Here is a 25,164-nt window from a genome sequence, read left to right as displayed (position 1 = left end):
GGCCTGGCTGGGCTCGAGCTCACCTAAGATGGACTGATGCAAAGTGGAAAGGTGTTCTGTGGTCTGACGAGTCCACATTTCAAATTATATTTGGAAACAGAAGACGTAGTGTCCTCCAGAACAAAGAGGAAAATAACCGTTCGGATTGTTATAGGTGCAAAGTTTAAAAGCAAGCATCTGTGATGGTATGGGGGTGTATTAGTGCCCAAGGCATGGGTAACTTACAAATCCTGTTTCCATATGAGTTGGGAAATTGTGTTAGATGTAAATATAAACGGAATACAATGATTTGCAAATCATTTTCAACCCATATTCAATTGAATGCACTACAAAGACAAGATATTTGATGTTCGAACTCATTAACTTTTTTTTTTTTTTTTTTTTTTTGCAAATAATAACTTAGAATTTCATCCCTGCAACACGTGCCAAAGTAGTTGGGAAAGGGCATGTTCACCACTGTGTTACATCACCTTTTCTTTTAACAACACTCAATAAACGTTTGGGAATTGAGGAAACTAATCATTGCAAAGTGGAATTCTTTCCCATTCTTGTTTTATATAGAGCTTCAGTCGTTCAACAGTCCGGGATCTTGTCGTATTTTACGCTTCATAATGCGCCACACATTTTCGAAGGGGAGACAGGTCTGGACTGCAGGCGGGCCAGGAAAGTACCCGCACTCTTATACTACAAAGCCATGTTGTTGTAACACGTGGTTTGGCATTGTCTTGCTGAAATAAGCAGGGGCGTCCATGATAACGTTGCTTTGATGACAACATATGTTGCTCCAAAACCTGTATGTACCTTTCAGCATTAATGGTGTCTTTACAGATGTGTAAGTTACCCATGCCTTGGGCACCAATACGCCCCCATACCATCACAGATGCTGGCTTTTGAACTTTACGCCCATAACAATCCGGATGGTTATTTTCCTCTTTGTTCCGGAGGACACCACGTCCACAGTTTCCAAATATAATTTGAAATGTGAACTCGTCAGACCACAGAACACTTTTCCACTTTACATCAGTCCATCTTAGATGAGCTCGGACCCAGCAAAGCCAGCGGCATTCCTTGGTGTTGTTGATAAATGGGTTTTGCTTTGCATAGTAGAGTTTTAACGTGCATTTACAGATGTAGCGACCAACTGTAGTTACTGACAGTGGTTTTATGAAGTGTTCCTGAAACCCATGTGGTAAAATTCTTTAAACACTAATGTCGGTTTTTGATGCAATACCGCATGAGGGATCAAAGGTCCGTAATATCATCGCTTACGTGCAGTGATTTCTCCAGATTCTCTGAACCTTTGAGAATTTTACGGACCGTAGATGGTAAAATCCCTAAATTCCTTGCAATAGCTCGTTGAGAAATGTTGTTCTAAAACAGTTCGACAATTTGCTTATAAATTGGTGACCCTCACCCCATCCTTGTTTGTGAATTATTTAGCATTTCATAGAAGCTGCTTTTATACCCAATCATGGCACCCACTTGTTCCCAATTAGCCTGCACACCTGTGGGATGTTTCAAATAAGTGTTTGATGAGCATTTCTCAACTTTATCAGTATTTATTGCCACCTTTCCCAACTTCTTTGTCACGTGTTGCTGGCATCAAATTCTAAACTTAATGATTATTTGCAACAAAAAAAAAAAAAAAAAACGTTTATAAGTTTTAACATCAAATATGTTGTCTTTGTAGCATATTCAACTGAATATGGGTTGAAAGGATTTGCAAATCATAGTATTCCGTTTATATTTACATCTAACCCAATTTCCCAACTCATATGGAAACGGGGTTTGTACACATCTGTGAAGGCACCATTAATGCTGAAAGGTCCATACAGGTTTTGGAGCAACATATGTTGTCATCCAAGCAACGTTTAATGGACGCCCCTGCTTATTTCAGCAAGACAAGTGTTACAACAGCGTGGTTTCGTAAAAAAAGAGTGCGGGTACTTTCCTGGCCCGCCTGCAGTCCAGACCTGTCTCCCATCGAAAATGTGTGGCGCATTATGAAGCGTAAAATACGACAACGGAGACCCCGGACTGTTGAACGACTGAAGCTCTACATAAAACAATAATGGGAAAGAATTCCACTTTTAAAGCTTCAACAATTAGTTTCCTCAGTTCCCAAACGAGTATTGAGTGTTGTTAAAAGAAAAGGTGATGTAACACAGTGGTGAACATGTCCTTTCCCAACTATTTTGGCACGTGTTGCAGCCATGAAATTCTAAGTTAATTATTATTTGCAGAAAAAATAAAGTTTATGAGTTTGAACATCAAACTCAATTGAATATGGGTTGAAAAGAATTTGCAAATCAATGTATTCCGTTTACATTTACATCTAACACAATTTCCCAACTCATATGGAAACGGGGTTTCTATTTAAAAACACATATTTGTGTTTTTGCTCATTGATAGTATCCATCCATCCATCCATTTTCTCCCGCTTGTCCCTTTTGAGGTCGCGGGGGGTGCTGGAGGCTATCTCAGCTGCATTCAGGCGGAAGGCGGGGTACACCCTGTAGTATCATGTCAGCTTTTTCTCATTACATGATGCCTTTATCTCTATTTTTACATTTTCATAGAGAGAGGTATTTTTAAGTTATGTACATTTACAGGTACTAATGTATGGGGGGCATGGTCGGGGTGGGGCGGGGGAGTGGTTAAGAGGGGAGGAGTATATTTTCAGCTGTTGTGTGCACAGTTGGGCACTGCACTCTCTAAAAGCCGTAGATGTTATTTTTACATATGCATGATTGATTGATTGAAACTTTTATTAGTAGATTTCACATTACAGTACATATTCCGTACATTTGACCACTAAATGGTAACACCCGAATAAGTTTTTCAAGTTGTTTAAGTCGGGGTCCACCTTAATCAATTCATGGTACAAATATATACTATCAGCATAATACAGTCATCACACAAGTTAATCATCATAGTATATACATTGAATTATTTACATTATTTACAATCCGGGGGGTGGGATGAGGAGCTTTGGTTGATATCAGTACTTCAGTCATCAACAATTGCATCAACAGCGAAATGGTCATTGAAACAGTGTAGGTCTTACTTGGTAGGATATGTACAGCCAGCAGAGAACAGTGAGTTCAGATAGCATGAGAACAAGTATATACATTAGAAATACATTCGATTATTTACATTAGGTTATTTACAATCCGGGGAGATGGGACGGAGGAGGGTATTAGTAAAGTGTTGAAGTTGCCTGAAGGTGTTGTGGTGCATGTGCAGTAGATGGCAGTATTGTCCTGTTTAAGAGTGTCACAACATTGCTGTTTACGGCAGATGAACTGCTTTACGGTTGACGAAAACATGACTGCTGCTGTTGTGTGTTGTTACCGCGCTGGGAGGATGTTAATGAAACTGCCTAACAATAAACTCACATAAGAAACAAAGAACTCGCCCTCGATCATTCTACTTTTATAACGTCTTTGGGCAGGCTCGCTGTTTGTATTGTGGCAAAGCGGACGTGAAGACAGGCTGTCGTCACGTCACTCAGGTCCGCACAGAGCTGGAGGGGGCGTGGCCTCCAGCTCCGCCTGAATTTCGGGCAATTTCCGGGAGAAAATTTGTCCTGGGAGGTTTTTGGGAGAGGGGCTGAATTTCGGGAGTCTCCCGGAAAATCCGGGAGGGTTGGCAAGTATGATGTACATGTACATGCTGTATCGGTACAGATCCATCAAGAGTTTGAGCAGAAATTTGTCATAGAGGAATTCACTGTACAATATAAAATATTAACAAAATCTGATGTCACATGAATTGTATTTAAAGTGATAACTCCATGAAATGACAAAACAAATAATGTAAAAATAACAGGTTTATTACTCTTTGATATCAATATAAAACACTAAGCAGTTTGGCTAATAAAGATAAAGTCTAATAAATAAGCTTGTTTCTCCAACAACACTATGTGGTATACTGCAGCAGTTTGGCCAACAAAAATAAACAGGAGTGATACCTCTTGCATCTAATACACAATTTGTGTGCCTCACTGACAACGCAGCCTGCGTTTAATTCAATGAAATTACAAAACATTTTAGCAAGCATTTATGTTATTTGAACACTGGTAGAGTTAGCTGTTAAATAAAGGACAAGAGACCATACCAGTAAACAAACTAAAGACTTTGTAAACGAGTTGAGAAAAAGTTCCCGACACATCGCCTGCTGCATGCTAACTCCAGTCCCAGCAGCTGACAAAAGGACGCTATGTTGCACTTTCAAAACGAAACTGCAACATCAAATATTTTCCCCCTCCAAGTTCTAATTTTAGTGTGGGACTAATGTGTCTATCTCGAATTCTGTCCACATCTTATCACAGCACTGCACTCTTAAATGCACGCCGAGACGCCACGGAAGTAGAAGTGAGTGAAATTAAGTGAAACGAAGCAATTGGCTACGTTTACTCGGAGAGAACATCTCCAGAGCAAAGTCTGTGTAGTTACAGCCATTTTTTTCATTGAGCCTAACGGCGCTAGTGAGCTTGCGCCCTTACTGTGGCACTTGTGTTTTCAGGAAGTAAACACTGTTGTCTAAAATGCATTAGTAAATAGTTTTTTCGGTAATGAGAAATTTCAAATGTATAACTAAACATCTGTAATTTTACCACTGTTTATCATTATATAATTTACCGTTAAATTCTTATTCTGTAACTAATGTGGTCATGTACACCGCCTTCCACCCGAATGCAACTAATGTAGGCTCCAACACCCCCCGTGACCCTGACCGGAACAAGCGGTAGTAAATGGATGAATGGATTTAGTGAGAGCAGCACTAATCCATTTAAGGCTTTTATACATTAGACAAACATTTTAAAATTCTATAAACTTAGCAAAGCTCAACAAATTTTACTTAAAGAGAATATTACAGTTATGCAAGTTAAGTTTTATCGTCAAACATTTCAAAGCTTTTTCATAGAGCTAATTTATTTTTTCCAGAATTGCAATGAAATTGCTGAATGCCGAGCAAAAAACATAACTTTGTCAGTCAATGACCTTATTTGATTAAACAAAAAAAGTATTTAATTGTCCTGGACATATTTTTAATATGGTCTTGTCCAGGGTGTACCCTGCCTCTAACCGGAGTGCAGCTTCAGCTTAAGCCCTCCCGCGAACCCATAAGGGACGGACATGTGGTAGAAATGAATGGATGGATCGATGTTTTTGACTTGAATTTTAAAAGAAAGTGCCAGGTCTAGTATTATGCCAAAGTATTTAAAATTCTTCACCAGTTTAGTTTTTAACCTCCAAAATACATGAAAAACAAAACAGTTTTCTGTTTTTAACAGAAAACAGGACTCCAGTAAGCCAGTGCTGAATATTGACCAGACCTGATGAAGTAATCTAAACGGTATCTTTAGGAGTTTTACAACTCTTAAAAAATACAGCAACATCTGCATAGAACTGAATGTCTACACCTATACAAATGTTAGGTTGATTGTTAAGGGAAAAAACACTGATCTATTAGGTAGCATTCCCTTTTAGGGCAATCTTGGAAAGACTTTCCCCAACTGGCCGCAGACATTATGTTGTGGTGTTGGATAAATAAGACTCCATGTTTTGGCTTTGGAATGTTTTCCGCTCCATTTGCTGAATGCCGATATACGATATATATAGGGATGATGTTCGTTAAGAAAATATCGTGTTCGAGCCCATTATCGAATCCTCTTATCGAACCGATTCCTTATCGAATCTCTTATCGAATCCAGATAGGTTGTTGTGTGTGCACTGAGTTCCAAAAGCCATAGATGTTATATGACTGGGCCGGCACGCTGTTTATATGGAGGAAAAGCGGATGTGACTGAGGAAAGCATTCATAGGGTGTTATAGGGTGAAGGTTTCAGGTGAGAGAGGATGCTAAAGGCACGTCCCCAGTGAGCATATAATGCTGCTATGTGCAATTTAAATTAAAAAAAAAATTGCAGACAAACTCATCACCAACATGGACACTCACTTTCGACATCCCGGTGAAGCACACTGGAAACATATGCTCAACTTCCATCCATCCATCCATCATCTTCCGCTTATCCGAGGTCGGGTCGCGGGGGCAACAGCCTAAGCAGGGAAACCCAGACTTCCCTCTCCCCAGCCACTTCGTCTAGTTCTTCCCGGGGGATCCCGAGGCGTTCCCAGGCCAGCCGGGAGACATAGTCTTCCCAACGTGTCCTGGGTCTTCCCCGTGGCCTCCTACCGGTTGGACGTGCCCTAAACACCTCCCTAGGGAGGCGTTCGGGTGGCATCCTGACCAGATGCCCGAACCACCTCATCTGGCTCCTCTCGATGTGGAGGAGCAGTGGCTTTACTTTGAGTTCCTCCCGGATGGCAGAGCTTCTCACCCTATCTCTAAGGGAGAGCCCCGCCACACGGCGGAGGAAACTCATTTCGGCCACTTGTACCCCTGATCTTGTCCTTTGGGTCATGACCCAAAGCTCATGACCATAGGTGAGGATGGGAACGTAGATCGACCGGTAAATTGAGAGCTTTGCCTTCCGGCTCAGCTCCTTCTTCACCACAACGGATCGGTACAACGTCCGCATTACTGAAGACGCCGCACCGATCCGCCTGTCGATCTCACGATCCACTCTTCCCTCACTCGTGAACAAGACTCCTAGGTACTTGAACTCCTCCACTTGGGGCTGGGTCTCCTCCCCAACCCGGAGATGGCACTCCACCCTTTTCCGGGCGAGAACCATGGACTCGGACTTGGAGGTGCTGATTCTCATTCCGGTCGCTTCACACTCGGCTGCGAACCGATCCAGCGAGAGCTGAAGATCCCGGTCAGATGAAGCCATCAGGACCACATCATCTGCAAAAAGCAGAGACCTAATCCTGCGGTTACCAAACCGGAACCCCTCAACGCCTTGACTGCGCCTAGAAATTCTATGCTCAACTTATTATGCTTAATTTATTACAGCATTTGGGAAGCCTGTAGTCGATTTTTTTTATGTAAATGTTTTATTTTTATCAACATGTGGCAGCAGGGACCCTGTCATTCAAAACTAGCCTGCTACATTACTCATGATTAAAGTAACTATAACTGAAAAAATAGTACAATAGCAATAGGAGAGACTATTCATCCCTGAACACCCTGGAGTTCATGTAGGCTTTATGATTACATTATTATATCAACTATCAGAGACAGCTTCAGGAAACTCTTCATTTAACATAATGCCCTTTTTTTGCTGCTTCAACACAGCTCAATCAACACAGAAAAAGGTAAAATGAAATAACTTAGTTATTAACTGTAGGTCAATAATTCTTGTCTTTCTCTGAGACAGACACACACACGCATGCACACACACCACACAGTGAGCTAACATTACACTAAAAGCTACTGTAGTAGGCCTTCACCTCAAGGACTGCGAGCGAGCTGAGCTGCCGCTTGTGTTTTTAGAACGTCAACGGGCTCATAATGATGTTACGAGTAGTTGACCGGAAAGTGTTTATTATAATTTGGGGAGAGTCCGCTGCCTTATGTTCACCTGCTAAACACCTATCTACTCACCACACGTACCTCCTCTCTGCCTGTGCCGTGAGCACAGACTCCATGTGCTCTGAATACGCACTGCTGATTGGCTGTTGCATGCACTCTGAATACGCACTGCTGATTGGCTGTTACATACGCACTGCTAATTGGGTGTTACATGCGCTCTGAATACACACTGCTGATAGGCTGTTATAGCGCTCTGAATAGCACTGCTGATTGGCTGTTACTTACATACGCACTGCTAATTGGGTGTTACATGCGCTCTGAATACGCACTGCTGATAGGCTGTTATATGCGCTCTGAATAGCACTGCTGATTGGCTGTTACTTACATACGCACTGCTAATTGGGTGTTACATGCGCTCTGAATACGCACTGCTGATAGGCTGTTATATGCGCTCTGAATAGCACTGCTGATTGGCTGTTACCGCTCTGCGTATAACCAGTCAGATGGTTATGTGGGTGGGACAATGCTGGGTGCCCCAGAGAAGTACTGACAGAGGCAGAGGCAGTATGAAGCGTAGCAGCTTGTTAAGACGTTAGTTTAGGCGGTGGCTCTTTGTTAAAGCGGACGCCTTAACAACAAAGCGCTGCGGGAAACCATTGTATGGTTTACAGCAATTAAATGCTATTCTCAAGTGTAAGTCTACCTTAATTATTTTTATCCATATAACATTTCACTTTGTCTAAAAACATTGATATTTTAGATTCAGCTGAATGATTTGCAAGCAATCCTAATTGCATGGAGTGCAAGGGATGTGGCCATTAGTATCAACAACTGACCTGTATGCCCCCCAAGGGAGTTTTTGAAGTGACTATCAAGAGGATACACACCCCAAGCCTCACCTCGTAGGGAAACCGCTTCCATCATTTCACAGGAGATTTTCCCGTGCATCTGCTGGATCCTCCCAAGCATGACTTTTTGGGTCAGTGTGGGAAGTAGGTCAGAGATTAAACAAAACAAGATTTTGGCCCAGTGATTGTTCGTGGCTGCAGCCTAGCCTGTACTTTGGTGGGCTTGGTCTACACTGAGAAAGCCTTAACCAGGATGCCCCAGATGTCACACTTGCTTAAAAGTTGTAATGACGTTGCAGATCTTGGGTATAACTTTTGCTGGGATGAAAATGCTGACTCATGTTTTTAGAACTTGCTATAAGTGTGTTGGTGGTTGTTGAGATTCCTGTCACTCACACATGCAATAGTTTAAATAAAATACAAAGCTACAAAGAGCATTCTTTATGACCCATTTTAGTGTAAGGGGGATGCACATAAACAGGGAGGCCTAAGGGTGGATATTGTTTCAAAGGAGTAGATGTCTGTTTTATGTCCTTGTGTCATCACACAGAGTTACAGATCAAGGAATCCTATCTTCTGTTTGTATGCGTATCATACATTGGCCGGTACACTTTTGTCGGTTTTATTTTCTGTTTCGGCAGAACCCGGAGTAACGGACTGCATGAATAAGAGGGACCAGATGTTTTCAACTCATTCAATGTGACTCAAAATTAGCACAGGATTGTTTGTAAAATATTTTATCCTGAAATTCCATACGAAACAAAATGTGGATGTTTTCAAAAAAGTTATTAGTCTCTTTACACTAAGATCCTGCACGAATATACAGACATATTACAGATATTTGATTTATTAAAAGCTGCTTTTTACACGCAAACAACCCAAAAATGTCCTTTCTCACTGAGACTGAAATCGTGCAATACAATAATTACATGTTTGATGAGATCAGCACCAGTCAAAAGTTTAAATACAGTCATTATGGACATAAATGTCATTTTGATTTTGGTATATTAAATATTTTTTCAGCCATTCTTTTTCCATTTTTCTTTTTGATTATAAAACTTAAATAATTAAAACATAATAATTTGGTGTGCAGGGTTTGAATGTATTCACACGGGGACAAAATTATAAATTCGCCCTTACTTTGGCTTAATGTCCTTTAAGTCAAGTACACATAATTAGGCCAGTTTCTTGCTGGATTTGCTCCTTCAAACAAAAGTCAGTAAATGCCAGTTTATCTGATGTCCCTGCAATTTTCTTGCAACTTCTGATTGTGTGTGTAAGTGCATATATATATATATAAACTTTAGAATTTGATGCCAGCAACATAACAAAAAAGTTGGGAAAGGTGGAAATAAATACTGATAAAGTTGAGGAATGCTTATCAAACACTTATTTGGAACATCCCACAGGTGTGCAGGCTAATTGGGAACAGGTGTGTGCCATGATTTTTGTATAAAAGCAGCTTCCATTAAATGCTAAGAAATACACAAACAAGGATGGAACGAGGGTCACCACTTTGTAAGCAAATTGTCAAACAGCTTTAGAACAACATTTCTCAATTAGCTATTGCAAGGAATTTTGGGATTTTACCATCTACAGTCCGTAAAATCATCAAAAGGGTCAGAAAATCTGGAGAAATCATTGCATGTAAGCAAAGATATTACGGACCTTTTAAACCCTTAGGTGGTATTGCATCAAAAACCAAAATCAGTGTGTAAAGGATATCGCCACATGGGCTCAGGAACACTTCATAAAACCACTGTCAGTAACTGGAGTTGGTCGTTACATCTGTAAGTGCAAGTTAACACTACTATTCAAAGCAAAACCCATTCATCAACGATACCCACAAACACAGCCTGCTTCGCTGGGCCCGAGATCATCTATGATGGACTGATGCAAAGTGGAAAAGTGTTTTGTGGTCTGACGGGTCCACATTTCAAATTATATTTGGAAACTGTGGACGTGGTGTCCTCCGGAACAAAGAAGAAAATAACCATCTGATTGTAATAGGCGCAAAGTTCGAAATTGGCATTACTGCCAAAGGCATGGGTAACTTACATATCAGTGAAAGCACCATTAATGTTGAATGACCCACACAGGTTTTGGAGCAATATATGTTGTCATCCAAGAAACGTTACCTGTTGATTTCAGCAAGACAATGCCAAACCACGTGTTACAACAGCGTGCCTTCGTAGTACAAGAGTGCGGGTACTTTCCTGGCCCGCCTGCAGTCCAGACCTGTCTCCCATCGAAAATGTGTGGCGCATTATGGAGCGTAAAATACAACAGCGGAGACACAGGACCGTTGAACGACTGAAGCTCTGCATAAAACAAGAATGGGAAAGAATTCCATTTTCAAAGCTTCAACAATTAGTTTCCTCGGTTCCCAAACGTTTGAGTGTTATTAAAAGAAAAGGTGATGTAACACAGTGGTGAACATGCCCTTTCCCAACTACTTTGGCACGTGTTGCAGCCCTGAAATTCTAAGTTAATTATTATTTGCAAAAATAAAGTTTATGAGTTTGAACATCAAATATCTTGTCTTTGTAGTGCATTCAATTGAATATGGGTTGAAAAGGATTTGCAAATCATTGCATTCCGTTTATATTTACATCTAGCACAATTTCCCAACTCATATGGAAACAGGGTTTGTATATATATATATGTATATATATATATATATATATATATATATATATATTTGTATGTATGTATGTATATGTATTTTATATATATGTATGTGTATGTATATATATGTATTTATCTATATATGTATGTGTATTTATATATGTATATGTTCTATACATCTATATATATCTATGTGTACATATATATATATATATATATGTATGTATGTATATGTATTTATATATATATGTATGTGTATGTATATATATGTATTTATATATATACATATATATATGTATGTATATATATGTATTTATATATATATATGTATGTGTATTTATATATGTATATGTTCTATATATATATATATATATATATATATATATCAATCAATGTTTATTTATATAGCCCTAAACCACCAGTGTCTCAAAGGGCTGCACAAACCACAACGACATCCTCGGTAGAGCCCACATAAGGGCAAGGAAAACTCACCCCACGTCTGTGACAATGATGACTATGAGAAACCAAGTTGCTAAGTGTTCATTTAGCTGGTCTGCAACAATTTTTTCGAGGATTTTTAAAAAAAGGGAAGGTGAGACACCGGTCGGTAGTTTATCATGAGGTCAGGATCGAGGTTAGGTCTTTTAAGGAGAGGATGAATAACCGCTTTTTTGAATGCTAGGGGAACAGTACCAGAGGAAAGTGATAAGTTTATAATATTTAGCACTGATGGACCTAATAATACAAAGAGCTCCTTGATAAGTTTCCCAGGAAGTGGGTCAAGTAAACATGTTTATTTTATTCCATTTACACGTTGTAACAATTCTTCTAATGTTATTTCATCTAAAAGATACAAACTATTTTGGAGGGCAGTATCTGCTGTGTATACAGTCGTATATGTGTTTTTAGAACCCAGTTGTAGCTGTGACGCATTGTCTTTAATCTCCTTTCTAATTAGTTCAATTTTCGTATCAAAGAATTTCATAAAGTCATCTGCCGAGTGGATGGAGCTACTGGAAGGAGTCCCTTGTTGGGTTAGCGATGCTACCGTACTAAACAAAAAATTTTGATCGTTTTTATTAAGGCGGATGAGATTTGAGTAATATTTAGCTTTAGCTAAGGTAAGCATGCGTTTATAAGTTATTAAATGCTTGATGGAAAACATCAAGTTTAGTCGCGCGCCATTTGTGTTCTAGCTTTCTACATGATCATTTATAAGCTCTAGTTTCTTCTGTAAACCATGGAGTACGCCTTTATGGAGCCTTTTTTAACTTCAGCGGTGCTATAGTATCAATGGTTTCACGCAGGGCGTCGTTAAAGTTGTTAGTGAGGTTATCAATAGAGCCCACATACTTTGGGAATGGTGCCATTACCAAGGGCAGTAGGCCAGCAAGAGTTGTCGTTGTGGGAGCATTAATGTTGCGGCCGCTATAGCAGTTATTATTATTATTATTAGCCTGCCGAACATAAGTCTGAACTTCGAATTTTATAAGGTAATGATCGGACATTACTTTAGTATATGGGAGTGTCACAACTTTGGAAACGGTGATACCCCTGACAAGCACTAGCTCTATCGTGTTACCTATGCGAAGCGTGGGTTCATTTATTATTTGTGTAAGACCACAGCTATCAATTATAGTCTGGAGCGCCACGCACGGTGGGTCAGATGGGGTATTCATATGGATATTAAAGTCCCCTGTTATAATTATATTATAGGCGTGCGTCACTAGATCAGCAACAAACTCTGAGAATTCACTGATAAAGTCCGAATAGGGCCCTGGGGGGCGGTAAATAACAGCCAGGTATAGAGGCAGCGGTGTACAGACCTCATAGTAAGCACCTCAAACGATTTATATTTATTATGTAGGTTAGGATTAAAGTTAAAGTTTTCGTTGTAAATTCGTTCGACTCCCCCACCCCTTTTAAGGGGACGGGCAATATGCGCATTCGTATAGTTAGGAGATGCCTCATTTAGCGCAAAAAAGTTGTCTGGTTTAAGCCAGGTTTCGCTGAGACCGATGACGTTAAGTATGTTGTCTATAATGACCTCATTAACTAATAACGTTTTGGGAGACAACGATCTTTTGTTTAAAAAGCCTATATTATAGGTAGTGGGCTGTTTTAAGGAGTTTTTGATCAAATTATCCGTAGTAGCTATATTAATAATGTTGTGTTTATTATGCGTAGTGCACTTAAAATAATTACGACCATATCTAGGAAACTGATATGACGGAAATTTTCAGATTGTTTGCTTGGTGCTGCAATTAACTGAACGCATCATAATTTGCCACTTCAGTTGAACGCATGTCCAACTCTGGCACAGTCATACCAGAAAAAACATTATTTGAGTTGTGTATTATTCTAACTGACTTCTCACCCAGGTATATGGGGGGATTAGCCTTTAGTTTTGCTGTTAGCCGCGCTCGGCATCCTCGCTTCTGCTTCCGATCACACTGCTTACGTGTCTTCCGTGGAGGGTCCCTGCTGGTACTATACTCTGCTGCGTCAAAGGCCGCTGGATGTAGCCGGCGAAGTATTCCCATGCTAGCGAGGTGGGACAACGTACACGCATCTTTCAGTCCAAAACGGCCCGATCTATCCACATCCAGAATTCTCTGGCGGTCGTATGTGACCACAGAGGGTCCACGATGTAAGCCAGCCATGACATTTGCAGAATTGTCCGGTATTTTTGCCAAATGTTTTATTTCTACCAAGAGCGTCTGCAAGCTGCAGCCCGTCCGGGTGCCGCCATCTTTCTCAATCTATATACAAACCCCGTTTCCATTTGAGTTGGGAAATTGTGTTAAAAGGAAATATAAACGGAATACAATGATTTGCAAATCCTTTTCAACCCATATTCAGTTGAATGCACTACAAAGACAAGATATTTGATGTTCAAACTCATAAACTTAATTTTTTTTGCAAATAATAATTAACTTAGAATTTCATGGCTGCAACACGTACCAAAGTAGTTGGGAAAGGGCAGGTTCACCACTGCGTTACATCACCTTTTCTTTTAACAGCACTCAAATGTTTGGGAACTGAGGAAACTAATTGTTGAAGCTTTGAAAGTGGAATTCTTTCTCATTCTTGATTTATGTAAAGCTTTAGTCGTTCAACAGTCCGAGGTCTCCGCTGTCAAATTTTACGCTTTTCTAATGCGCCACACATTTTAAATGGGAGACAGGTCTGGACTGCAAGCGGGCCAGGAAAGTACCAGGACTCTTTTATTACAAAAACACGCTGTTGTAACCCCTTGGTTTGGCATTGTCTTGCTGAAATAAGCAGGGGAGTCCACGATAACGTTGCTTGGATGACAACATATGTGGCTCCAAAACCTGTATGAACCATTCAGCATTAATGGTGCGTTCACAGATGTGTAAGTTACCCATGCCTTGGGCACTAATACACCCACATACCATCACAGATGCTGGCTTTTGAACTTTGCGCCTATAACAATCCGGATGGTTATTTTCCTCTTCGTTCTGGAGGACACCACGTCCACAGTTTCCAAATATAATTTGAAATGTGGACTCGTCAGACCACAGAACGCTTTCCCCCTTTGCATCAGTCCATCTTAGATGAGCTCGGGCCCAGCGAAGCCAGCGGCGTTCCTTGGTGTTTTTGATAAATGGGTTTTGCTTTGCATAGCAGCGTTTTAACTTGCACTTACAGATGTAGCAAACCAACTGTAGTTACTGAGAGTGGTTTTATGAAGTGTTCCTGAGCCCCTGTAGTGATATCCTTTACACACTGATGTCAGGTTTTTGAGGCCGTATCGCCTGAGGGATCAAAGGTCCTTAATATCATCACTTACGTGCAGTGATTTCTCCAGATTCTCTGAACCTTTTGATGATTTTACGGACCGTAGATGGTAAAATCCTTAAATTCCTTGCAATAGCTCGTTGAAAAGTGTTGTTCTAAAACTGTTTGACAATATGCTTACAAATTGGTGATCCTCGCCCCATCCTTGTTTGTGAATTACTTAGCATTTAATGGAAGCTGCTTTTATACCTAGCATTTAATGGAAGCTGCTTTTATACCTAGCATTTAATGGAAGCTGCTTTTATACTCAATCATGGCACCCACCTGTTCCCAATTAGCCTGCACACCTGTGGGATGTTCCAAATAAGTGTTTGATGAGCATTTCTCTACTTTATCAGTATTTATTGCCACCTTTACCAACTTCTTTGTCACATGTTGCTGGCATCAAATTCGAAAGTTAATGATTATTTGCAAAAAACAAACGTAAATCAGTTTGAACATCAAATATGTTATCTTTGTAGCATATTCAACTGAATATGGGTTGTAAAGGTTTAGCGTATCATAGTATTCCGTTTATGTTTACATCTAACACAATTTCCCAACTCATATGGAAACGGGGTTTGTACATACATACATACAAACATACTTTATTGATCCCCCAGAGATCAATAGTGAAGTGAAGTGAATTATATTTATATAGCGCTTTTTTCTAGTGACTCAAAGTGTTTTACATAGTGAAACCCAATATCTAAGTTACATTTAAACCAGTGTGGGTGGCACTGGGAGCAGGTGGGTAAAGTGCCTTGCCCAAGGACACAACGACAGTGACTAGGATGGCGGAAGCGGGAATCAAACCTGGAACCCTCAAGTTGCTGGCACGGCCACTCTACCAACTGAGCTATGCCACCCCAATAAAGTACTTTCTATTCTATTCTATTATATATGTATATATATATATATATATATTTATATATATATACACACTATTGTGCAAAGTTGCTTTTATGAATTACTTGCGATTGGAGAAATCACATCAATTAAATAATAAGTCTTTATTACGCATATGAATGTATCACAGTGAGTGAGCTTGGCGTGGAATTTGACAGTATTTTTATTGATTTATTCATATTATGAAGTGCTTCTGTTAAAAATTTACAAGGAGAAAATCCCATTCTATGACTCAGCAATGTTGCGTGCATGCATATGAATGTTCCATCCCCTGTTTCACCTCTTCCAGTCGTGCCAAAGGACGAGGGAAAATGTACTGAACAGCAGCAGGGATCAGAGCTCTCACACTCGACACACGTGCTGGTCTTTAAAGTGGGAATTGGGGTCAAAGAATGGCACAACTGGACTTTGCTTACTGGCAAAGACTAAGCCTTTAAGTGTAGTTTGGCACAGTGTTTTGGGTTCTTAGGTTTGAAATAATCATTTTGCCCCCTCCAAATATGCTTCTTGTCAATATGGCCTAAAAACTCAATATTTGTGTATTTCGGTAGCTGAACATTTTAATCGAGTTGGAAGGTGTTGTTCTTTGGAGCAGGGTCTTCTTTCTTAGTAGGCACCTTCAGTCCATGTTGATGTAAAACTAGGTTAACTCTGGAATCTGGACAGTGGTTTTCCTGCTGTTTCCACTTTGTGGTAGGATTGAACTTTGGTGGATTCCTAACCATTTTTTTCTTTCAGAATAGGGTGACAGGGTGAACTTAATTCTGGATATTGGCAAAGTGGGGACACATCCAAATAACTTCTACTTTGTGAAATTGTTCCAGCTGATGAGTATTGGTCAATCATATCCCATGATTGCTATCAAACAAATATTTTTTATACTGGTATAAACAAAATAACAGCTGCAGAGAATCATGATAATAAATCAGAATTTATTTGGGCTTGGCCTTGTCAAGTTGAAAGAAGAATGGGGTGGGCTTTAAAAAGTAAACATGTAAAAAAAAACGCTTTCTGTGTAAACACTAAAAAGTAATCCTTGGAAATAGATATGTGCATGCTTAAGAAGTTTTCACAATAGGTAATGACAATTGTGGACTGAAGCACTGTTGTTTCACTTTTTCTTCCAATCAGTCAGTCAATTTAACTTATAAACAGTGCTGCCAAAGTAATCTGATTACTAATTACTTTTTTTAAATGTAGCTTGGTTACTTTATCGATTACTGTATTTTAAAAGTAACTAAGTTGGATTCAAGTTATTTTATTACACTGAACAAAAAAAAGAACACATTTTTGTTTTTGCTCCCATTTTTCATGAGTTGAACTCAAAAGATTGAAAGCTTTTACTATTGGCATTCCTCTCAAATATCGTTCAAAAATCTGTCTAAATCTGTGTTAGTGAGCAATTCTTCTTTGCCAAGATAATCCATCCCACCTCACAGGTGTGGCATATCAAGATGCTGATTAAACAGCATGATGATTGCACAGCTGTGCGATTGCCTGTCCAGAATAAAAGGCCACGCTGAAATTTGCAGTTTTATCACACAGCACAATGCTACAGATGTCACAAGTTTTGAGGGAGCGTGCAGTTGGCATGCTGACTGCAGGAATGTCCACAAAAGCTGTTGCCCATGAATTGAATGTTAATTTCTCTACCATAGCATGATGATGCCACCACCATGCTTCATTGTAAAGATGGTTTTGGCTTGGTGACAAGCGGTGCCTGGTTTCCTCCAAACATGATGCCTGGCATTCACGCCCAAAAGTTCAATCTTTGTCTCATCAGACCACAGAATTTTGTTTCTCATGGATTGAGAGTCTTCCTCAGATTTGTGGCCTGAAATAGTCCTGTCTCGGAGGTCTACACACAATTCCTTTGACTTCACGCTTGATCTGTGCTCCGCCTTGCACTGTCAAGTGTTGGGCCTTATATATATAGAGATGTGTGTGCCTTTCCAAATTATGTCCAGTCAACTGAATTTACCACAGGTGAACTCCAATTAAAGCTCTATGTACAGAGAAATGTTGGATGAAAACCAATGCTTCCCATCCAACCTGATGGAGCTTGAAAGGTGCTGCAAAAAGGAATGGGCGAAACTGCCCGGCAATAGTTTTGCCAAGCTTTTGGCGTTGTATTTAAAAAGACTTAAGGCTGTAATTGCTGCCAAAGATGCATCAACAAAATATTGTGCATACTAAATACTTTATTTTCTTTGTTTTATTACATTTGCAAAATTTCAAAAAAAAAACTTTTCACATTGTCATTACGGGGTCTGTAGAATTTTGAGGAGAAACATTAATTATTCCATTTTGGAATAAAGCTGCATTTTGACAAAGTGAAGTGCTGCCAGTACTTTCCGGATGTACTGTATCTTCAATTGTTGAAAATAAATCCTGCTGACGAGCTAGTTGTTTTGGTAGTGGCTAAACTAACATGTCGCGAAACTGTCGCCAGGCAAGATGATGTCTGTGCTGAGCAGATTCCCAGAGTAAATTGTCTGGTCTGCTGACAACAAAGTTTCTTTTGCTTGTTACCAGAGCTGCTACTAATAACTATTTTTATAGTAGAGTAGTCATCTGCTATTTATTTTAAATATTAGATTAATTGGATTATGAAATGGCTCTAATTTAACCTTTGGCTTTTAAATTCATTTTGAGATATTTTAGACATGGGAAAATTAACAATACAAATTATTACTAAATTACTTAAAAGCAAGTGCTAAAAAACACAATGATATTTGTATTGATAACAAACAATAAATAAAAAAGCAATAACAACAAAACAACACCAAAGCTATAACTTCCTCAAAAAAATAGATATTTGTAACTAGGATGAATGTGTTTAGAAAGCTACACACAGGCACAGTATTTAGACAACTTAGTTCAGCTGGCGGACTTTGTCTAAAATGATAGTTTAAGACATTTTCACACAACTTTGTTTCTATTTTTAGCTAGCTCACAAGCTAACTATCTTATCAAGGAGTGACGAAAGCCGCATTTTCCAGATGTCTGACATGCCTCCGTTTTAAATGCGCTGTAAACGTTTTAAATCAGACGTACTGCCATGAAAAGCAAAGTCTGCTTTGCAAATTGAGCAAGTTATTCGTGTCTATGATGTGTTTAGTTTTTACATTTTCTCTTCCTGTTGCTCAGTAGTTACCGGTCATGCTCTCATTTTTTTTTTTATGTTTCTTTGAGAAAAAAACAAGAGTGATGACATCATCTACTATTATTGACAAATTAATTAATCGGCAACCAATTTTTTGGACAATTTTTCAACATCAACAAATTGTTGCAATCCTACTCGTTACTTGGATTTTTCAACATGATTTGTAGTTCACAATGTCATTTTTTTCATGGGAGAAATTAAGTGCTTCTATGAAACGCATGGATAGTACATTTACTGCTTTTTTTCAGATTTTAATGCGTCAGGGACAAAGAGCGCATACCTAGCAACATCACTGTTGACTCACTGAGGAAAAAGACTGAAAAGCCTTAATTATTATAATAGACTGTATGGCAAAATACAATTAAAATAATTGATAGCTGACACGGAGTGATAAATCCTTCCCTTTTCTGAAAGTGAGTCCGCAAATATTTAGATTTTCAAAGCAAAATTCCAATAACTGATAATGTATTATGTAATGTTTGCATATTGCTGATGGATATTGTAAGTGTATAATTTTTGTTCATTTTAGGTCAAAGTTACTTAAGTAGTACTTCCGGTTCTGTGTTTAATTTTTCTTCCATGACACTTCGGTTTAGCGGACTGGCAACTTTCTTGTCTGATGTTTTTTGGCAGCCTTAAGGCTTTCTGACACCATGCCTGTTGAGTTACCAACAGTGTATTTTAAGGGGAAGCTGTATTAGTAGAGAGAATTACAAGAGGGGAACATGTTTTGAACACATTGTGGCTACAATAAAGATAAAGTGGACCAAAAAGTACAGTAGTAGTTGATATTGAGAAAATTGTGCATTGACCAAAATGAAGTTAGAATGTTCAATTAATTGTGATTTAGATTTTTCCCATAATCGGGCAGCTTTAGGTCAAATTATCAAAGAGTCATCTGAATCATTAAATTTACAAAAGCAACATGAAAAAATGGCTTCAATAGGTAGATGGGCCAAGTTTGGATGGAGTTGCACAAGCGGATAGAGAGAGAACGCCTCAGTGGAATTTCCGTCTTTTTGGTGTTGGGGAAGCCTGGTTTAATTACAGCTGTTATTTTTGTCATCAGTCCCCTTTTGATTTTTAGATTTTGGATCAGGGGCAGGATTTAGTTCCTGCTGGGTTCGTCATACAGCCTCTTTGAGCCATGTCTTGATATAACTCCGAGCTTCATTTTCAGAATTATGGTGTGTGTGGAGAGGGGGGGTGGGGGGACTACGGTGATTAAATGCATGTGTTAAGATTTGGTATGGGAGGAGATGGGAAGCTGTGGTTCAGGTTACAAGGTCACCGTCAGGCTATGGCATACATTGAATAGCATTCCTAATTTTATTAGCAGTAATTATGATGTTTCTGATTTTGTCTAAAAGTGTATTTCCCAACTCTAAAAATAAATGCATTGGTGACTAAAGGGCCAATGAGTGCGGTAAGAAATCTTTAGGCCAGAGTGTTCATTTTTCAGGTCGGCACTAAACCAACACCCATCTCTTCTCTGTTTGGGCATTTTTACAGCAGAGTAACAGCCAAAACAAAGTCCAAAAGCCGCCCCGCCCCACCTATCTAACCGGAGATAGTGTTACTGCCGGGACATCTGTCCAGAGCTGGCAAATACAGATGTTGACAGCTGTGAAGCTGAAAGAAAGTTCCAGCCACTCCAAAGTCCAAATGTTGATTTTTTTCCCCCCCCATTTCCTTGTTTTGCCTTTTTTCTTTTTGGATGAGGAAGCTTTCCTTTGGGAATTAAAGGAACAAATTAGTGTGTCCCTTTCCTTCAAACAGAGAATAGTGTCATGTATATTGTATGTCTAACTGTAGGGTCCTGCGGAATGGGGGATTCCTTTCTGCTTTGATTGCAGCAAACACCACAAAACAAAGTCAGACAAAAACACTTACAGACACCAAGTTGTTGACTCATAGTATCATCTGATGCACAGCTTGCTTTAACTGAAAACTTCTGTGGGCTTGGATGCCAGTCAGCACCATGAACATAGTTCAATGCCAAAACAGTATTTGTTCAACTGATGCATCGCTTGACTGGCTAGCATGAATGTACATATAAACTAGTATGAAGCCTTTTATTTCAAATATCACATCTTTTGGTAAAGCTGAAAAAAAGCTGGCTTGAAAAAAGGATTCACCATTTCCTTTTGTTTTCAAAATTTGTTTTTTGTTTGCTTCATAAATGTTGTATGTATTATTCATTGTTAGTGAAACCATATTCGCATCAGCTACTTAATTTTTCCAGCAGCTCACAAAGCCAACTGACGATTAGAACAACTCCTAATACTTTGTCTGTTTTTCTTATCAGCAGTCTATTGTGCTAATCATCTCTTTCACACTGCCTGTTTGCACTCAGGCTGACAACACTGAGGGCTTACATACACCTTAAGTTATTTGAGTCTCTCGGCTTGGAGGTCAGCATCAACTAGGGATGTAACGGTTTAAAATCTCATGGTACGATATTATCACGGTATTAAGTCACAGTATGATATTATTGCGGTATATGTCCCAAAAAAAGCTTGGTAAAAATACCATAGTGTGTAAAATGAAGTGGCAGGAATGTTTTGGATAAAAATGCTTAATGTAATTGAACACAAACTTATTGCTAAAATGTTCCAATCATTTTTCTTGCTATGAAGACATATTTCTTTGTGCAAATAATTGTGCAGGAACATCTACTGTTTCAAGCAAATATTGAAAAGAATAACTTACAGTTGATGTCATTAAAGTAACAATGTAAACATTCAAAAACAAGTGAAGCAATAATGTACAGTTTTTTACATTGCGGGAACAGTTCTCTACAGTGGTCATTTTTCATATCAGTCTGGAAAATGTTTCCCACGAATGTAAACTAACAATATAACTTTTAAAAATGTAAATACCTCACAAACTGATGTTTGCTTCAAATATCTTTTCTGTGTGATGGTTTGAGCTGGCAACTTGTCCAGCCCTGCCTTCCACCAGAGTGCAGCTTGTGGAGGCTCCAGCGTCCAAACTTGTGGACGTCTGCACCATATCTTTATTTTCATTACATTTTTTATTGGAGTCTGAAATGAATGACCTCAGACACATTTGTAATTTTGAGCTTCCACCGTGTATGATCATTTCCTCAGTTTAGATTTTTCTTTTCAGCACATAATGCACCGAAGCCAAGTGTGACTATACCTGATTACCATAGACCACGTGTTCAGACACACTGAGTCATGGGACAGGATGTGCAAAAGCGAAGTTCCTGTGTCCTCACTGCGAAGATCTCAAATAGTGTTCCAACTTGAGCTGTTTTTCCAAACCACTGTGTGCATCTTCACACAGCTGAGAATGCAAACGGCTCTCAGATGGAAGTCAAGAATTTAGTATAACAAGTGTTCCACAATCTACTAGTGCCAACATTAGCATCCGTTAAACTGCAGTTTGATTGCCTATGTCCAGTATTTGAAAAGTACAGATTGTTTTGCGACATAAAGCGTTTGGCAGAAGATATTTTTAAATTTTAGGAAATCTGTGTAAAGATGACTGCATCAGTTAAGCAAGAAAAAAAAGAACTGAAACAGTTGCATTTTGGGTTTCAAGTAAACTATAAAAGGCACACAACATGTAAAAAACTTTTATGGAGCCCTCAGATTACTGCTCTCCTTGATCAACTTTTTAAGATGAGCTTTCTTTTGATCAGCAATCATTAATGAAAAATCAAACATGATTAATTTAACCTAGATTTAACAGTTGTTGTTTTTTTATATTCAGAGTGCGGCTCTGTCAGCCTCAATCCTGTGTTTTTGATTTGGTTAGTCAGCCAGACTTCCACACTAATAACTTCCATCGGGCCGCCTGAACTGGCTGCATGGTGGTGACGATTCAGCAGAAATTGTGGTGAAACTAGTGATTGTGCCGAATTTATAACACGCTGGTGGTTATTGGGGGGCTTTAACCAAGCCAGATCTTTCAGAACTTCAAAGAACAAGAGCAGACTGGGTAGACGGCGGAGCTGAGGTTTGGTTTTTCTGCAGTTTGTAATGCCTATTGGAAAAGTCCCAGCCAACCTCAGCAATGAGTGCAGCTGGAAAGCGACGTTAAAGAAGACCTCCCATAACTTTACGGAATGATCACATAAACAAAGCTTAATAAAACCTGTATTGTAGGTATTAACTGCACTGGACATGTTACTGTTTAAAAGCAAGAGCTTGCATAATAAAATTAATTGAAAATAGGAATAATCTTGGCAGCACATGTGGTTAGCACATCTGCCTCACAGCCAGGTGGATCTGGGTTTGTATCTTGGCACAGACCTCTTCTTGGAGTTTGCATGTTCTCCACATGCTTGCAGGGGTTTACTTCAGGTACTCTGGTTCTGTTCAACAGTCCAAAAACATGCATGCTAACTAATTGGAGACTCTAAAGTGCCCATTGGTGTGAATGTGAATGTAAAAATGTGTTGTTTGTGATTGACCAATCCAGGGTGTACTCTGCCTCTCGTCCATAGTCAGTTAGGATAGGCGCCAGCTCACTTGTGACTCTGATCAAGAACATGCCTGATTAGGCCATTCATGGAATGGACTGTTGTAAAAATTAAATCAACATCAGTAATATTGACAGCGAGCTGCCTTCACAACGGGAACCAATTATACAAAAACACATCTTACCTATTGGTACCTTTTTTTTTGTGTATTTGGGATCTGCATAAGTCCCGAGCATGTGAAATCAAACCATGGAGGTATGGCAGTGATTTTTATGAAACAATCTTGCCCTCTTTCATAGTTCCTCCAAATAAGCTATAAGGAATTTGTCCCATTTGTGACGTTTTTCCTATTGGTAAGTCTGCTAGTGTAGTCCGATGTTGTTGTAAGTTTACTTCAACAATGCAAACTGTTAAAATCTGATACAACTGTGGTTGTTTTTAAAGGGTTTTATAAAGAAAGTTGGTATGGTATACTATGGCATGGTATGGTTAATGTCCGAAAAGGAGTAGAAAGAAGCAGAGGTTGTTTAATCCTATACCTTTTCACTTCAGTGCATAGGCTTACACATTTGTTCACTCGCTTTGTTTTTCAATTTGTAACACAATTTGATTTTATGAATAATACATCCAACAGTTCTCGTAAGTTGTGATTCACACAATTAATGCAATAAGTTCATTATTTTTATTTATTTTGTTGTGAGGCATACATGCACATGCATCCTCCCCTGTAGCCATTTCTATTACAAAGTAGCATATAGTTCTAAATTACATCTGTCAGTAGACTCCCTATGGAAGCCCTAAAAACTACAACATATTAATGGTTGACAGGGATTTGATGCAGTCAAAGTGGGGGCATGTACATAAGACAGCCCACAAACAGCACATCCTATCTATTATCTATGGAAACATTTTATATAATTTTTTTGTAGACCATAAGGAAGTGTTTCGATATAGAAAACAATCATGATATAACCCATTTAATGCATGGGTTTAATCATACAGCTAACAAAGGATATTGCATGAACAACCCATCATTTTGGCATACAAAATTAGAAATGTCAATTCCCTTCTTTGTGAAAGGAACCAACTTTTATTTTTAACACAGTTTTGAACTTTTATTCAAAGCACATATGTTGTGGACCCTGTTAATATTGTGACCTTTGCACTTTAGTATATACTGCACTATAGTACTTTGGCTATGTGGATAGTGTTCCAGAGTTACACCACTGTAAAATGTCCGCAGAACACTGAGCTTAAATGTAAAATATCAAACAAGTAATGACCTAAATTGTTGTTTTGTTTTGTGTACAACTGAGTGAAAAAATGAGAATCAATTAAAAGTAAAAAGTGTCATTGGACGTTGTAATTAATTTTGTTGTCGCAAAGTTTATTTGTATGTCTGTGTGACACCGTGCACTTTCACACTGGCACTTGTTATCAATTCAATACATCTGACTGAACATAAACGAGGCATTTGGCAATTTGTTTTTGTTAGGCTTTAATTTCCATCGGTGCACAGTGCAATCGTCAATGTATCATAACAAGTTAAGCCACTGCTTTTAAACATTCTGCTGGTTAAAGTTGATGAAAAGTAGTGTTAGGTTTGTTATTAGTTTGTTGTTAAGTTTGTTACGAATTACCCTTTTCTGACAAAATTAAAGCTAGATGGCTCATGATAACGTTAAAGGCACATTAAAAACGCTAGAGACGATTGTTAACTTTTCTTTCCCCATTTCCCTCTCCCTTTCTTCCTATTTTTCGTAGGTACTTCGGGGAGCTCAGCTCATAGCAGTGGCATCAGCTGAAGCGGGGGCGACAGCGATTGAAGGCACCTCCCTTCCCCCTGATATCCAAGTACAATATGTCCAACTTGCCCCAGTCACAGATCACACAGCTGCAGTACAGGTAAAAAA

General features: G+C 39.1%; 1 protein-coding gene across 5 annotated transcripts in view; it reads left to right on the top strand.

The window, feature by feature from the left end:
• The window catches only part of banp (BTG3 associated nuclear protein), a 91,004-nt gene that overhangs the window by 52,611 nt on the left and 13,229 nt on the right, over window positions 1–25,164 (top strand). For all 5 annotated transcript variants that reach the window (XM_061917530.1, XM_061917531.1, XM_061917529.1 and 2 more), the window contains one exon: window positions 25,016–25,156. In XM_061917530.1, coding sequence (XP_061773514.1) covers window positions 25,016–25,156 — 141 coding nt within the window. The remainder of the gene's footprint in view (window positions 1–25,015; window positions 25,157–25,164) is intronic.

The sequence above is a fragment of the Nerophis ophidion genome, linkage group LG12 (assembly GCF_033978795.1).
Source record: "Nerophis ophidion isolate RoL-2023_Sa linkage group LG12, RoL_Noph_v1.0, whole genome shotgun sequence".
NCBI lineage: Eukaryota > Metazoa > Chordata > Actinopteri > Syngnathiformes > Syngnathidae > Nerophis > Nerophis ophidion.
This window is presented reverse-complemented; position numbering and strand designations above follow the sequence as displayed.